Raw genomic sequence first — 17131 nt, 5'->3', positions numbered from 1 at the left:
ACTAAACATGGAGCTATAATATAGCATGATTAATATATGCTTTAACCTCATACACACAAAAAGGCAACTGTATTTGAAGATATATGGGAACTTTCCACAGGGAGATGGTTAGACAAACAGACCCCTGGATCTGTACTTGGCTTTACTGTACTTCAGATAATGTTTTTATAAACCATGTCCATCAAGTGTACTGAGCCATTTCTCCAACATCATTTTCTTGCTTTTGATTTTTGCCACAACTTAATAGCTATTGCAGTATTCCAAATCCTGTGTTGCATGATTTTTCATGGGGATATATAAAAACATCTATTCACCCAAGATAGGGCACCAACAAACCAAAGAAGATTGCTTCTAAGTCTGGCCTGATGAGCGGTGAGTTTACAGGAATGCCAACAACTCAGAGGTGGCTACACCATCCTTGGCAACTTATGGACAGCTGTACTATGAATAGTGGGAGGGGGAGGGGTGCTGTAAACCTCCCTCTGATCCTCACAAGGAAAAGGACTAACAGACCTATCCTCTGAGAGCCTCGGGTAATCATCACAGATGCTCTGTATCAAAATGACCACAGCACTGTCCAGCACAAAGGACACAGCCCCACCCTTGTGAGCTGATATCCGATGCTTTTACTATACTTGTTTGGGAGCAAGCATTTATCATAGGACACATAATTACACACATAAGACAAGGAACTTAAGAAATGTTATGATATGATCACTTCCCTAATCAGCAAATTCCCCATCTTCCCTCTTGAGTCTCTCTAATCTGAGACACAATGATGTTAAAATTAAGAATAACCCTACAATGGCCACAGAGTGCCCGAGAGAAAAGAAGAATTGTGTGTCCCTTCCCTTAAAGAGAAGCTGTGCGTGATGAAGCTGAGAGAGGAAGGTGTGTCAGAAGCTGAGAGGGGCTAAGCAGCAATCTTCCTTCAAACAGCCACGTTTAAGTCAAAGCGAACATTCTGGAAGTCTACTGACATCCATATAAGGAAAAGCTATCGGCCTACTGCTGACAAGGATAAAGTGCTAGTTGTCTGTGGAAATCAACTGGCCACCACAGCTCCTTAACCAACTCCTAATTCATCAGAGTCCAACCCTTCTTCACTTCTGCAAGACCCAAGGCTGGACCATAAAAGCCAAGGGAAGCAGTAGGCACTGTTGTAACAGCAATAGCAAGAAATCCAGAAGGCCCAGCTGAAGTAACTGATGGAGTCGACTTCTTTAAAACAGATTAGTGGTACAGAAGCAGTGGCTTCCTGACAGGAAGAAGCCACTGAAAACCGCCACAGGTATAAAGATAGGACCGGCTGACTCCACCGGGTACTGATGCAGATGGAAATGGAAGTCGAGGCCTCTGTTCATTTGCAGTCCTGAAATCCTTGGGCCTTAAAAATTATACTAAGCCTATTTTGCTCTGTCAATGAGCAAAGCTTGAATGACCACACACTTGTTTAAGAATGTTTTGATAACACTGGGCCCATTGTGGAGCTTACTGCTCAGAGACAGATTCTGTTAGCTATCACTATTCATTGGCAATGCACTAAAGAGCTGGGATGTGGATCTTAAATGAGATGGACGTTGTTTTCAAGCTAACACAACAGCCTTTCTGTAGCTCACTAGTGGAGACATAATTCCAACACACTCTCCTGATAAATCTGGGAAAACAGTCGTTACCCATTCTGAGGACTCACTGCGCTAAGTGGCGGGAACACTGGTAACTCAGGGTGGGTGAAATCCAAACACCAACACACATGGGCTGGAAGAGGACGGGAACCTTGATGGGGGAGTTGGGGTCTAAAGGCTCTAGCAGAGGAGCTGCCTGCAGCTGCAGAGTAATAGCAAGAGGCCTAGAGTTAGGAACATGTCCTGAAGAACTATGCGAATCTCGGCCATCTCCTGATCAAACCTGAACTGACACCAAGTTGCTTCTTCAAGATGGATGTACAAAATAGTTTCCTGAGGTGAAATCTGCTCCCAGTGAAGAGGCTATAGACACTGCTAACAACAAATGGTTTACATGTCCCAGCATCACAGGAATTGGTTGGGAGAGCAGTGGCAACCTCAATTTTGAAGAAAGATCCACTATGGATCGTGTGCTAGCAAACAGCACTGTAGACTGAAGAAAAATATGCGAAAAGAGGAGTTTGTCAAAAGGCCACTTCACTGGCATCTTAGGAAATTTCCAGGCACCACTTTCTTCCGCAACAACCACCAACAAAAAGACGATCTCAACGAAAAGCTCAATGACAGTTAACACTGTTGGCAATAAAGCACTTTTTAAAGTAAGGAATGCATGTATTTTAGATGGAATGTTGTTGCACTTAACATGGTAGATAAAATGTATAACACTTATATGCATTATGGCAATAAGAAGTCCTGACTTATTTTGTTGCAAAATGTACTTCATTGTAGTAGTTTTGAACCACAAAACACTATCTTTAAGGCATGACTGAAATTGACAATAAATGACAAAAACTGTCATTGCCCATCACCTGCAAAGGATTGTGCTCAGTGGGAGAAAACCTAAAGGCATATACTACTCACATAATATTTTTGAAATAACAAACAACAAAAACAGAGATATAGAAAGGATTAGTGGTTTCCAGAGCTCAGGGTGGGGTGAGGATGTAGGAAGTCTGTAGGGCTACAAAGGGGGACTATGAGGGCTCCTCCTGGGGATGGGAAGCTCAGTGTCCTAGCTGTGGTACTACTGTATTGCACTTGAGGGTGCTGTCACTTGGGAAATCTAAGTAAGGATGTGATACTCCCTCAATACTACTTATTATGAATATATGATAAATCTACAATTATCTCAAAACTTTACCTTTTTTTAAAAGGTAGTGTGGCTGGACAGTGGTGGCGTATACCTTTAATCCCAGCACTTGGGAGGCAGAGTTCAAGGCTGGCCTACTCTACAAAGCTACACAGAGAAACCCTATCTCAAAATATCAAAAACAAAACAAAACAAAAATCAGTAGCATTAATTTTCAGAGCTCACAGTGCCCAGCCCATTGATCTTGCCCAGCACAGAGGTCTACATCCCTTACACTCCTTGGCCTGATCTTACAGTGTGTACTGCTGTGAGTCTGGTGAGTCCATGGAAACCAACGTGTCAACCACTTGAGGGTAAAACCTCTCTGCTCCCCCTGCCGCACCTTAGACCACATACTGCCCTCAGATCATGTACCCATCACCTTCCCTCTCCCCCATCCTCAGCCTCTTCTGGGTGCTGTGTTGTCAGGTTCTGTAGCTAATGGGAGGAAAATGCAAGAAGTGCTTCGGGAGAGGCCTCAAGCAGAGGATGACACAGCACTCCACAATGTTTAGCTAAGGCCTCAAGGCACTAGAAGAGCGTGCCAGCCCAGGATGCCAAGGGGGCCCAAGACAACTGGGCCTAGAGCTGCATCCTGCCCATAATCAGGGCTTCCAGCCTCCAGAACAGGCAAGATTGCAGTAAAAGCTGCCCAGCCCATGTGGGATTGTGTTATACCTGCCTACATACGCACGCATGCACACACACACCCTGGTAACAGGGGGGTCATAGTGGGATTACTAAAGCCAACAATGGAGACAACACCACGGGATGTGACAGCAATACAGGAAGAAAGCAAGCAGAGAGTAGTGTCACAAGGTTAATGACACAAGTAGCTGTGTGACTTGCTGGGAATCTGCCCTAGAAACATCCTGCTGGCTATAAGGTGGTGTGCAAAACAGGTCAACCAAATGAAACCACAAACAGAAAGGAGGGTGCTAGAGTGAAGCGCCTCCCTTTCTACCCCAGCAGACATGGAAGCCCAGGACCCGGGCAGCTCCTGAGCCCCCTGATCAGGGAAGCCAGGCTGAAGGAGGCCTGCTTGCCACCCTGCTCTCAGTCCAGGGACTAGCTCCAAGCCTAGTAACAGAGAGACACCATTAGCAATCATTCTCACCTCAGTGGGTATCACAGCGCTGGGCTACCAGTGTGAAGAGGAAGAGGGAATGAAGCCTTTGCTCACAAGTGAACTTAAAACTCCTGTGACATCCTGTGGGGTATAGCCACAGGATGCAGTACCAGCTGCCCCAGATTATAACATCACTGGCCTGGACAGAGCACAGCACACCAGAGCACCCATGCAGAGCACCGTGCCTGAGCCTACCGAGGAAATGCTAATCAGGACAATGCAATGTAAGTGAGCTAGAGAGGCAGAGACCACCAGATGGGATTGGGACATCTATTCAAGATGGAAACTTGGGGATGTGCAAGGCCCCTCCTCATAAATGGTGACAACTAATTTGGAGCCCATCTCAAAATCTTGGCCAGGATGACAGCCCACCAGCCACTGGCTGAGTATGGAGGAGGGTCTGGGGACCTGAGTGACAGCCCACCAGACCCTTACTACTGTGCCTGACGCCTTGTATGTGTCAGACCCTCACTGGATGCTATGGGGCCAGCTCCCTGCCCCTGGACCATTGTTCATAGCTCTCAGTGGAGATTCCAGCATCCACTGTGTCCTGAACTCTGTAGACCTTGCCAGGCTGCACTGTAGTCCCTCACCAGCCTGGGCACCAACTGTGCTAGGTTTTCCAAAAGCAGGTCCCTTTCCCCGAGAGATTCTGTAAAAAGACTTCACTTCACGATCTCTGAGCTGCAGTGGTCCAGTGCAGAGCGATCGGGTGGGAACAGGCAAGTCTCCTGGCGGACCACTCCAGGGGTGCTGACTGCTAAGAAACTTGTAGGTTTCATTCTGGATAATCTGAGAGGCCGTAGAAGCTGGATTGAGGAGGGTCTTAGCCTAAAATTCACCAAAGTCTGAGAGCACAGTGTGTGGAAGTATCAGGCACAAGAGGGCATGTATCCTAGGCCCTAGGATCCCTGCTCTCTGCCCTTTCTTCCGGCTGAAGTATTGGAAGGTGGTGACCAGCAATGGCAAGAAGCAGCAGGAAGCTTATCCCATTCCTAGACCCTGTAGTCGGCCAGAGATCTGGGCTATTGGGGAGCATGGATGCTTTCCGTCATGAGTCAGTGGTTAGTGGACTTCAGGGGTGCCTCCCACACACTAGCCTGTGGTCTAGCACAGAGGAAGGTGGGCCTCTGAACACCCGCTGAGTAGTGCAGGGACTTAAGGTCTGCCCCCACTCATCAAGAAGGCCCTGCTTTGCTTTCAGATTTTACAATTAGTTTTCCTAACCTAGAAGCACACAAGGACTCTTAGACCCTAGAAATAACTGACAGGGTGAAAGCCTGAAACTACTTCAGCTAGGGGACTATGGGTCTCCCCTACACCTAGCCAGGGAAGAGCCTGAACCCCTGAACACAGTCAATGGGGACTGTCCCCGAGAAGGATCTATCCCATGATCCTGAAGCAAAGGAAAGGGTTGGGGGAGGGAGGAGACAGAAGAGAGTGAGCTGGGTCCTCTATAAATACCCACTTGCAGGGGTGTGTGCCAAGGAGAGAGGCTAGGAACCACTCATCAGAGCAGGGCATCCCTGGGCCTTATGTAACCAGCACAGTGCTCTGGAGCTGTCCCATGGACATGAGGCCAGTGGGAGGCCACTACCGACAGGGCATCCAAGACAGGAACTCCAGTGCTGAACCCACAATGTTACCACACTCACCCAGTGCCCACATTTCACATGGCATAATTCACAGGGCTGCTTCGCTGTATGAGGCGCGGGGGGGGGGTCCCTCATGTCCTGGGTCTGCCAAGTTCTCAGATGCCACAGGACCAGGAAAGGTTGCAAAGCCCCATGAACCTCCAATAAAGCCCCACAGATACTACTTGGAAAACCTTAACCCTGATCTCCAAAGATGGGGATCAAAGATTTTCCCCCATGCAGCTGCAGAGGCTGTCTCAGAACTGAACCTAAGCCCAGGGGCTCCAGCCACATTTAGCCACGGTTAACACTGGGGAGCCAGAGACCAGCCCGCTGTATGGAGCTGGCTCTAACCACTGTCAGATGGGGTCAGCCTTCAGTCAAACACATGTCACTGTCACTCCACGTCTCTTCTACGATGTTCAGATATGTCTTGAGTCGCCTGTTGGCAGGCACAGTATCCCTAAGCACTGTCCCCTTGTCTGTAGCAGATGTCCATGGTGCTCATCTATTTGTTCTGTCCCTAATCCCTTGTGCCTCCCCAGCCCCCAAGAAGCACCTCCCAAATCAGGCTACATCCTTGTGCCCTAAAAGCCATTAGACACCAGCAACATAGCACTAAGTTGAGTCTATGGTGGCCATGCCTGACTCTGAACTCACGTCCACTTTCCCTCCCCCGAGGCAGCCCACACTCTTCTCTTCCCACAGGAGATGAATCCTGAGAGAGGAGCCTGAGCTCTAATTACCCTTCCTGGAAAGGAATCTCAGTTTAATTTGAAGTAAAATGAGAAGCTGTGGTTGGAAATGCCCTCCAGGGAACAACCTGCCTGAGCCAAGACATGTTTCTCTGGGTCTCCATAGGAGGCCATAAGGGGAAGCAGCAGGCTAGGCCACAATAGAGGTCCTTGTTACCTGTGGATTGAAGTCCTCCAGGTCAAAGGCTATGGCAGGGTTTTCTGGGGGTCCTGGAAGACAGGAGGCAGTGACAAGATAGGGGGGAGTATGATGGGCACCGTAGGGAGCACAGAAAAGACAGCAACCTGGAAAGGGGGTGCCGGATTTGGAAGATGCCAGAGGTTCCTGTAGACTCCGCCTTCTCAGTACGTCTCTTGACGCTCAGAGGTCTGACCCTGGAGCCTGTACCTGGGCTGCTGCTGTCCCGGTACCCTCCCTCTCAATTGTCTGCTTTCTTCCCTGTGCCCAGTGTAAGCCCAACTCGACTGCCCTGCACCCACACCATGGCCCCTGTCCCTCGATCTCTTCCCCTCCGTCCACCGAAACGACCTCTCAAGGATATCCTGACATCAGTGACGGTGCTTTCCACTCCAGAGACCTGTGGCCTTCCCTCTCCCTAAGGGCAAATGGGCAGTTTGCTCATTTATTCAGAAAAACATGATCTGCAGGAGGGCAAGAAATCTATTTGGTCATCTCTATGCCCCAAGAAAGTTAAACAGAGTAGAAGGCAAAGGGATTAATCCCAGCACTCGGGAGGCAGAGGCAGGCGGATCTCTGTGAGTTCGAGGCCGGGCTGGACCGACAGCCTCCAAAACAATACAGAGAAATCCTGTCTCGTAAAACCAAAAAAAAAAAAAAAAAAAAAAAAAAAAAAGGCAAAGGGAGTCTCTAGCAAGTACTTCCCGGGTGACCAAGCAAGGCAATGACCAGGCAGTGAGGGGGAGACACACAGGAAGGACATCCAGGTGCTGGATTAGGGGAGCTCTGGTGGCCCACTCATTCGCTTTCCCTCCCTCTCTGTCACCCCCTCCTTGCCCTGCCCTACATTTGTCTCCTACGTCTCTGTCTCCTGTATCCCTTCACTCATCTTCACACAACCCAGCTGACGCACGCGCTTCCAAATTCAGTGGGAACAGTCTGCGAAGACTCCAGCCATCTCTACCACCTCTGCCCACCTGAGCACACCCATCTTCTCCCCCAGATACTTGTTCCCCTGGACAGACTGATACATCAGCCAGGGCCTGCCTTCTCCAACCACATCCGTTTCTCCTCCACCTCCCGCCAATGCTCAGGCAGGCTGTAAGTCCCCAGCCTAATGCAGCCACTCTGGGCCTCTATCCTTTACCCAACTTTCTCTCTCCTCCTTTGCTACCCTAACAATGAGTATTACTAACAGGTCCCACCACAATGCCCAGCATTCTCACTCCCACACACGCATGATCCACTTCAGGCCACATCACACATTTCCCCCTAATGTCAGCTTTGTGGTGCAGAACATTCTCCTCCTGAATCCCCAACTGCAAAAGTGCTCCCCTGGGTCTCCATCACCTCCCTGCCAAGGCAGCCCATAGCTCTGGGCACCAGGGAGCAGTCCAAGATCTCTAGTTCCTGGGGATCCTGTCTGATCTCTCTATACTCTTGGTCATGACTGTAGTAGCCTCAGCTCTCCCCAGAAATCAAGTAGTTTATACCCTTAAGCCTTGAAGCCCACTCATGCCCTCCCAAGCCTGACCCCTTCCCTGACTGCCTACACAAAACTTGACCTATGCCCTCTTACCCACGTTCCCACCAAGATCAAGATTACTCAGTCCATGCCGGGCGTTGGTGGCACACGCCTTTAATCCCAGCACTCGGGAGGCAGAGACAGGCGGATCTCTGTGAGTTCGAGGCCGGGCTGGACCAACAGCCTCCAAAACGATACAGAGAAACCCTGTCTCTTAAAAACAAAAACAAACAAACCAAAAAAAGATTACTCAATCCTTCCTTGACAGGGTCAGCTGGTCCATGCCAAGATGCAGACCTGCCCCAGCTACAGTCTAGGAGGCAGAAACCCAGAGCCAGTGACTGCAGCATATCTGAGCACCATCCAGGAATGAGGTTATGCATACTGAGGAGAAACAGGCTGGGAAGGATGCCTGACACTGTGGACACCACTCACCGGAAGGGGCTCTGTGGCTTTGTCCCCATGTTCACACCATCCGGCAAACCCTGAGTATACAAGTGACTAACGGTGAACGGCTGGAGCAGTGTGAGCAGACAAGAAGCTCAAATGTTCAGGAAAATGAGCAGAGTCACAGGTGGACATGGTGGACACGATGTGGACAGACACAGAGTGAATGCGCAGAAAAGTAGCAGGACATGGCTTTTAGGTGGCTCCTGGCTGCATTGGGATGGTGGTTCTTTCTGTCCGCTTCCAACTAGGGCTCCCATCAGGGCACTTATGGGCCCTGCTCATCCTACTATGCAGGAAGAAATGTCCCTGGGAAAGGAGGCGGGCAGGGAAGCCTGCCACTATCCCTCCGATCAGCTGTAGGACCAGGAAGGGAACCCTTTTCCTGGCAGTGAGGCAGAGCTCATATTAGGAGATTTAGGCACTTGATCCCTACCCTACCAAGGGACAACAGTCTGGGTGGTAATCCTTGGGCTGGTCCAATGGGAAACAGGAATTTATATTTGAAGGGCCAGACTTCTTGAACATACACTCCATAGGCCAACCTCAATGCCCAGAACCTACCATATCTCTCATAATCCCCAAGGTCCCAGAGGCATTCCTGTGACCAATATAGACCCAAAACCAGATCACACCTATGGCCCAGAGCACCAAGTGCCCGGAACACATAGCTGATTACAGCCCTTGCACCATCTGCACTGGTGCAGATAACAAGACGCACTTCTAGAAAGGGAAGCAAGGCAGATAGCAGTAGGCACCCAGCCTTGGCTTCTCTAAGAGCAGGGGCATGGCGCACAACTCTATCCTACCCCTGCCCAGGCATCTCTCGCAACCTCCACAACAGCATCAGGAGCAGAGAGACCCCTGCTGGCCACTGGGGATATGCCTGGCTTCACTAGGCAACAGTCCAGGGTGCAGTCTGTCTTTCCCCTCGGGGCCTCAAACCCTCTAAGCACCAATTAAACAAAGCCTAATTAAAACAACAAAATAACAAGAACGTGTCACACCCCCACATATACCCTGCCACTGGGACCTCAGCTCAGGAGGGTTAGAAATGGGTTCTTCCCTGGGTTTCCCACCAAAACGCCCACAAACACATACACGCAGGTCCTAATGACTCTGAGTCCTACAGGGGCAGCAGAGCATCTCCTAGAGTGACTCTGGTCCTGCACGTGGGCCTCCATGAGACACGGATCACCCTACCGCCCCGGGTGGAGGGCTCCCCCACACTTAGCACTACCTCAAGGAGTTTGATGCAAGCGGAGAAGCCTAAAACCATGACAGCAGTGCCAGCTTTCCTGCAGACGCGGCGGGCAGGGGGGCGGAGACATGGAATAAGAGGCGGAGACAGACAGGTGATAGAGGAGAGGAAGAAGGCAGGGGAGTGAGGGAAGCAGAAGGGCGGGAGGTGGAAAAGGAGCAAAGACATCTGTGCAAAGAGGCAGAGGAGGAGGAGGGGCAAGCAGAATGGACATGGGACTAGAGCGAGACAGCCATGCTTTCCTTTTGAGGCCCTGGCATCTTCTCACGGGTATTCACAGGAAGGCTAGCATTCCCGTCTTCATCCCCCACCTCAGGCCTCTCCTATGATCACAGTTCTGGAAGATCTAGGGGTCCTACAGGCAGGGGTGGGGTGAGATGGGGAGCTCTGGTCTGCCTCCTTGCCTCCTCCTTCCCCGTCCCCTACACCTTGGGTGGCAGAGTCTGGTGGCAGGGTCCGGCATCCCCTGCCAGCTGCTCCCTTAACATGCACGGGTTTGCACCGCTCACTGTCCCCTCCTGGATGCCTGCCTCAAGATAGGCTCAGGGGACAGTCTGAAAAATAAGACGCCATTCTTGTCTTCAGGGACATGATCTCAAGGGAAAGAGAACTGTAAACAGCCATGGTTACTCCTGGATGCCCCAGGTAGTAGCCCTGGATGAGGGGAACACCCGACCCACAGGGGCCACATTTTTCGCCAACCCTCGTGATTCTCCGCTTAAGTCATCAGTGGAAAGCAAGCCTCCATAAGTTGTAGAGGGCTTTCTATAGACACCATGCCAACACACTCCCACTTTGGGACAAGGAGCAACCCACAGAAGTGCGCAAAGTTCATCTTCACATAGAGGGTACTGAGGCCACCGTCATACTAAATTCCTCAGGCATACCAGACAACTTTAAGGGACAAACCTTCTACCTTCCCCAGTCTCAGCCTTACAAGCATGGCCCTCACAATACAAGCGACAACACAAAGATAGGGAGCAGACACCCCCCCGTTCTGTGGGCCTTACTTCCTTTATTCTGAAAATACAGGGAGCCATGGTGGCTGAAGCCCCAGACCCAGGCTTCCCAATCACCTCCTTTCTGCTCTCCATCTGCTCAGCCCCCTACACACACACTCCATGCACAAGGCCAACATGGCGGTCAGTGGGCAGAGATGAAGACACTCCGGTCCCATTTTAAAAGCTATCCCTCTCACCTATGGTGGGCCAGCTCCCTATGCCCTGATCTCAGCACTTAATCCCCAACCACATGGAAGATGACACTGCCATCCGGAGACCAGGACAGAGCCTCCGGGAAAGCCACAGGCTCTGTGTGAGTAGCTCTCATCCAACCACAACCTCTGTTGCCAGCACAGGAGTTCCACAGCCCTCAACCTACGCCAGAGAAACAGAAGAAGGACGTACAGTACCCATTAGGCAGACAGAACAACTGAGGTGGCTAGGGTGGGCTACACACTGGCTTCCTGAAGCTCCTGGATGATAGGGAGTTTTACTCTGACCATTAACAGGAAGGATTGACAGGAAGCATCAGGCGTACATTGGGACTAAACACATTCAAAGCGAAGGGGCTGGAGAGATGGCTCAGCAGTTAAGAGCATTTGTTGTTCTAGCAGAGAACCCGGGTTCAACTTCCAGCACGCACACAGTTAACTCCAGTTCCAGAGAATCGGATGCCCTCTTCTGACCTCTGAGGGTACCAGGCACACATGTGGTACACATTCACACACGCAAGCAAAACACTCATACATTAAATAAACCTAAAAACAAAAAACATTGTCAGGGTGAGAACCGGGGACCGTGTCATCAGCCTCATACAGTAGGGTGGCCCAGCGCTATGAGGGGAATGTCCCAGGTAGCTTCTCAGACAGGAAATGGCTTAGATACCAAGTGCTCCTCCAAGATCACAGAAGCCCCTCATTTGTGGTCACACCATCTATAGTACCCAGGACTCTATACCCATAGTGCCCAGGACTTGCTTTTAGGGTCAGTCAGTAAGCAGGCTCCTCCAGATAGGCCACAAACACAAACACGATCCTCACAACAGAAGCTACAGTGCAGCAGATGGGAACAGACCCCCCCAATGTCTCTGAGAGCCTTAGTTGGGAGCCCAGAGGCCATTACTTGAGCAGGAAGACTCAATCCCCATTTACCCAGAAGTACAATCTAAGACCTCTTCACACTTTGCACTACAGTAAGGGGATGGGGTACCAACATGAACATTTCTACCACCTCAGCCCTACAGTAGGGCAGCACAAACGCATGAATGCACTCAGGTTTGGCCCACCTACCCCGTGAGAACCACCACGAAGTCCATGACATTCCAGCCATTTCGAAGGTAGGAGCCTTTGTGGAAAACGAAGCCCAATGCGATGATCTTGATCCCCGCCTCGAAGCAAAAGATCCCGATGAAATAAGGCTCCGTGTCATCCTGAGGAGGAGCACAGGACAGTGTTCACCTCTGTCCTCTCAGCAAAATAGTTAGACAGCAGTCCCTGTCTGGCGGGCATACCCACTACCCCAAGGCTAACCCCGCCAGGCATCCTGCAGACTTCTCTAGCATGCACTGCTCGCACTAGCCTGAGTGTGATCACTTGACGTGGAACCTATCATCTGCTAATGTGACAAGTGTCCTGATCATCCCTAGGAGTCCTTAGACCTCTACTCTGTCATACCAGCTTCTTCTCCATTCACAGGGTACCAGAACTGTCCTGGAATCATGAAGATGACTTTGCTTAAGGAGGTAAAAAGGAGAGTGGTGATACTCACTGGGGATGCCTGTAAGTCAAACCCTTGTCTTAACTAGAGCAACTCTTTCTATATACTCGTCTTCCCCATCCTAAGGGCACAAAGACACGGAGGGAGAAACTAGGTCAGAGACCATAGGTAACCCCAGCAGCCACCAGGGTCTGACCTTAAGCTCTGCCCACTATGTCAGGTCTCCTGAAAAGCTTGACATCCTTGGACTTTGTTTTGGGATTCACTCATACATACAACACTCATACATACAACGGCTTCCAGAGTTCATTCGCAAGGGTTGGCCCTAGGACCAGCTAAAGCAAAAAAATGTTCTTCAGAGCCACTATGCCCCCATGGAGAAAGACTGGGCATGTGGCCTAGATGCTCCAAGGAGCTGCCAGGTGAGATAGGGCCACTAACTTCTTCAGCTGGAGCCTTCCTCCAAGAAGTATGGCCCTCAAGGGCCCCATGCCTTGCCAACACATCAGCTTGGCCCTCCCCCTCTTGCCTGCCGGGAGTCAGTCCTGAAGTTTGGAAGGAGAGGAAGGCTATGAGTAGGTAAGAGTAGGAGAGGAAGCTACATCTGAGGGGCCTGACAACTAAGTATCTATGGTGACCTAGTGCTCCCAGCCTGCCTCCTGATGCTGACTCATGATAAGGATGAAGCTTCTGGAGGGACACATGCACTGCTCCTGGCCTTCAAGGTCTAGTTTAGTTGGGAGGGTCTTCATTCCTCAAGGAGAGGGGCTGTAGACTATCTGCTCCAAAGAAGAAAGTGACCTCAGAATGTCTTTATGGAAAGCTCCTGGACAGAAAGAGAAGAACTCACCAGGTTCTAGGATCACTAGCAAGGAAGTCCTCCCCTAGCTTCTTCTGCCCAGCTCCTATAAGCCAGACCCATGACTGAGGCTGATAGGGCTGGAAGGCGGGTCTGCCAATGGCTTGGGAGTCACTGGGCTGCGAGCTAGAGCCTTGGGCTCTATAGAAGATAAGTGAGTAGAAAGAGGAGTCCCCAGGGACCCCAAGCCAGGCTAGAAACGCCGGGGGTCCTAACACCACCCAACATCTTCCTTCTAGGTAAAAAGCAGTTCCAGTTTCCAAGCCCATCTCTCTTTTGTTCATCCTAACGGCCTCTGAGGACTGAGCCTATAAGCAAGACTAGGGTTATCAGAGAGCTTTTTGGACCTCCAGGATAGGCCCAAAGTAGCATACACTGCTTGTTTTCCCAATAGCTTAGCCACAAAGGGCATGTCTCCCCATTCCCATCATGACCACATCAAGCAAACCTGCTATGCTGACACAGGTACCCAGAAAGCTGAACACTAGACTTGTCCATGAAAGGATGCCTAAGTTCATGGCTTCCTCGTGTGACCTCAGTCTGGCCTGTGACCCTCTTGGCCCTACCCACCAGAGTTCTCCAGAGATATGGACATGACCTGTGGTGTGGCACTCGTGATGCTCAACCTGGTAAACCTCCAAGTTCACTCCTTCGTTGGCCTCTGGAATGGGTGCTCACCATAAGGATAGAGCAGGCAGAGGACCTACTACACCTGAAGCCCAAAGGAATAAAGGAACCCTGTTGGGCATGCCCAGAAGTGATCATTACTTACTCTCTGCCTTGAAATGTGACTTAATTCACACCCCTTTCCCAAACTACACTCTCTAAGCCCACTTAGCCTTCTCCTGTCCTCCAGGAAGATCCCCAAACCCAGGTGGCCACCCTAGACGTCCTTTTAGTTGGTTTGTCTTGATGCCCACCTACTCAGAGCCACCTCCCCTTCCAAACTTCAGAAGAGAATAGGAAGACAGGCTACACCAGAGCTCAGCAAGACGCCAGGTCCCAGGGTAAGCACTGCTTCATCTGAGCTGAAGTCAGGGAAGCAACAGCCAGGACAGAAAGGATGGAGCAGCCTCTTCTTCTTAGAGACCTCAGTCCCCAGAGTCCTTCTGACCTCCACTTGCTTCTCCTCCGTACTATGAAACGCTACAGTCTCACAGTCACACCCCACTCATGGTAAGCCCAGGCAAGAGCAGCAGCAGGAGAGAGCTGTGGCTGTGCCCTCACCTGTGAAGTGGTGCTAGCCCCTCAAACCTCCAGAGTCCAGGAGGCAGGCCTTCAATCCTGCCTCCTGCTGTATAAGAGTCATAAGCTCAGAGGTATGGCCCCTGATTCCCAGAGTGAACACCTCTGGGTTCTAGGAAACTCATGGCAAGACACTAGAGGAAACGGATTCAGAACACTTGGGAAGGAATGTTTCCTATGGGGGCATGGCAGGAAAAGTGGTCAGCGGGCTACTGGGCTACCCATAAAGCCTGATTTTTGTTCTGCCCATGAGAAATGCCCCTCCCTCATTCCAGGTCTAGAACTGAGTTCTTAAGCCAAGGCCAGCATAGCATCCCCAAATGAACCATCTGTGGAGTAGGAGCAGCTAAAAACACGAGACAGACCAGCTGGTGATTCCCTAGTCTTTCATCAGGCTCAACTGGCCACCCCAGGTCCCTGGCACTGGACAGGGAGTCAAAGGGCCCTGCATGTAGGACAGGGCCCTGCCTGTCCAGCTCAGGCACATCAGACAGCCACCCCTAACTTTCAGCCCCCAGACCCTCAGCCAGCACTCACCAGGCGCTCAGACATGGGAGTCTTGTCCCCATCAGGGAGGTGCTGTTCCAGGGCCAGAACAATGCAGTTGGCGATGATGGTGGCCAGGATCATGTATTCGAAGGGCGTGTGTGGGTTAAGGACTGGCTAGGAGGCGCAATGGAGGTAGTGAAGATGAGGACAGCGCAGTGCAGTAGCCAGGGCTGAGTACTGCTGGCCGACACCCACCTTCTCCCCTCCCCGACCCCCGACGCCCCCCCCCCCCGCTCCCGATCAAGGCTAGTTTTCTCAGCTCCCCACCCCAGTTCTGGGGGCAGCCAAGAGGCGGGGCCTCTGCAGTTGCCCAGCCCCTCCGTTAGTTCCGACGCCGTCAGCACCACGGACAGCTGCTTTGCCTGGCCCGCCAGCGCCACAGGGGAACCCTCCGGTCGCCCCCCCGAGCAGCAGAAGCGGGCTCTGCGCAGGCGCACACTCTACCTAAAGACAGCCACAAGTATCTACACCCGCACGTGAACATAATGTACCGAAAATGCCGAACACACGCACGCGCAGCCCCGGCTCATGCGATGCCCGCACACAAACGCAGGCACCTGCAGTCAGCACGCGCACGGACCCGCATCCACACGGCCCTCACACCTGCATAGGCTCGGATTCGCCCTCCCGTGTCCTCCAGGACACCGCATGCTGTGTGCCCCAACCTAGCTCCCCAAGACCAAGTGCACGAAGGGACAAGCCCCGGGTCAGAAGGGGCTCCGCCCAGCATGCACCCGGTCCGTCGTGGCCTCCACGACCACACTCGCGCACACCCAGACCACGCACACACGCACTTGGAGACCGCCCCAGAGGCTCCGCCCCGCTCCTCCTCGCCGGGCCCGTGGGGTCCGCGACGCGCCTCTCCCGGGTCGCACCCCCTCCCAGCACCAGAAAGATGGCCACTGGGCGCCGCCGCCCAGGCCCCAGCCGCCCCTCCCGGACCCGCCGCGCGGACACCGACGTCGCCCCAGCCCCTGACCTCCGCCGGTCCCCGCCCGGCCAGGCCCCCGTAGGATATGGCCACTCGGTGATGCGCTTAGCGTATTTGCGGACGACGTTGTCCTCGCTGAAGACGAAGAGCGAGCGGTTGACGGTGAAGCAGTTCTGCTTGACTGGGATGGGGTTGTACAGGGCCATGGTCCGTGCGCGCTGCGCGATGGATTGCTTGTACAGGACCCGCTGGCCCGGCGGCAGACCCCCCTGGCCCGGGCCACCCGCCCCGCCGGCCCCGCCGCCTCGAGCCCGCTCCCCGCCGCCGGTGCCCCCATAGCGGCCACTCAGCTCGTCCCCGAAGCGGACCATGACTCCTGGGCGCCGCGAGCATCCCCGGCTCCGCGGCCCGGCACCGAGGGCGCGGCGCGCCAGGAGCTCCTAGCCGAGCCGCAGCGAGCCGCCTGGACCTCGCCCGCCAGCTGCTACCGCACCCGAGCCGCGGCCCTACGCCACGCCCTATAAGGGGTCGGTCACGCGGCCGCACCCAGCCAATCCGCGTCGGTCCCACCCCCCGGACCCCACAGGCCCCGCCCCCGCGGCCGCCCCCGCCGGAGTCCGCGGCGGTCCTCGGGGAACGCCGAGTTGCGTGTGCCTAGCTCTAGGCAGCGTGAGCCTCGGCGTGCCCCCAGGGCGCCGCCCAAAGCCTTCGCTGCCTCTGGTTCCCCAGCTCTGCAGCCTAAGAGATCCCCGGGTGCCCTCGCGCTCCTCGAACCCGAACAGACCCTCCCTGGTGGGGAGATGTCCGTGGCATCGAGAAGCGGCAGCCTAGGTTCCCACCGGCGTCCACACCCCTGTCCTGCGGAGGCCATGTCGTCAGCCACTCCCTCTTGCTGCTGGCCATCGGATGCCGAGGCTACCATCGCCCCTCCATTTTTTGATATCCTTACACGCCCTCCTTTGAAATCCCTGGACCCTGAAGGTTTCGCAGTGGACCCTGTCAAGAGTTCCATCTGCGGTTTTTCTCATATACCGGACTCTGAGCCGCTCCGAGATCTCAGTTCAGATAGTCCTCGTTCTGCCATTCA

The 17131-nt window shown here is 52.8% G+C and overlaps 1 protein-coding gene across 1 annotated transcript in view; it reads right to left on the bottom strand.

Moving 5' to 3' along the window:
* The window catches only part of Cacna1b (calcium voltage-gated channel subunit alpha1 B), a 160771-nt gene extending 144242 nt beyond the window's left edge, over nucleotides 1–16529 (bottom strand). The window contains 3 exon segments of the mRNA XM_005083737.4: nucleotides 12034–12173; nucleotides 15102–15207; nucleotides 16132–16529. Coding sequence (XP_005083794.1) covers nucleotides 12034–12173; nucleotides 15102–15207; nucleotides 16132–16415 — 530 coding nt within the window. The 5' untranslated portion in view covers nucleotides 16416–16529.
* Between the last annotated feature and the right edge of the window lie 602 nt (nucleotides 16530–17131).

Source organism: Mesocricetus auratus, unplaced genomic scaffold, assembly GCF_017639785.1.
Source record: "Mesocricetus auratus isolate SY011 unplaced genomic scaffold, BCM_Maur_2.0 Super-Scaffold_100004, whole genome shotgun sequence".
In the NCBI taxonomy this organism is placed as follows: domain Eukaryota; kingdom Metazoa; phylum Chordata; class Mammalia; order Rodentia; family Cricetidae; genus Mesocricetus; species Mesocricetus auratus.
This window is presented reverse-complemented; position numbering and strand designations above follow the sequence as displayed.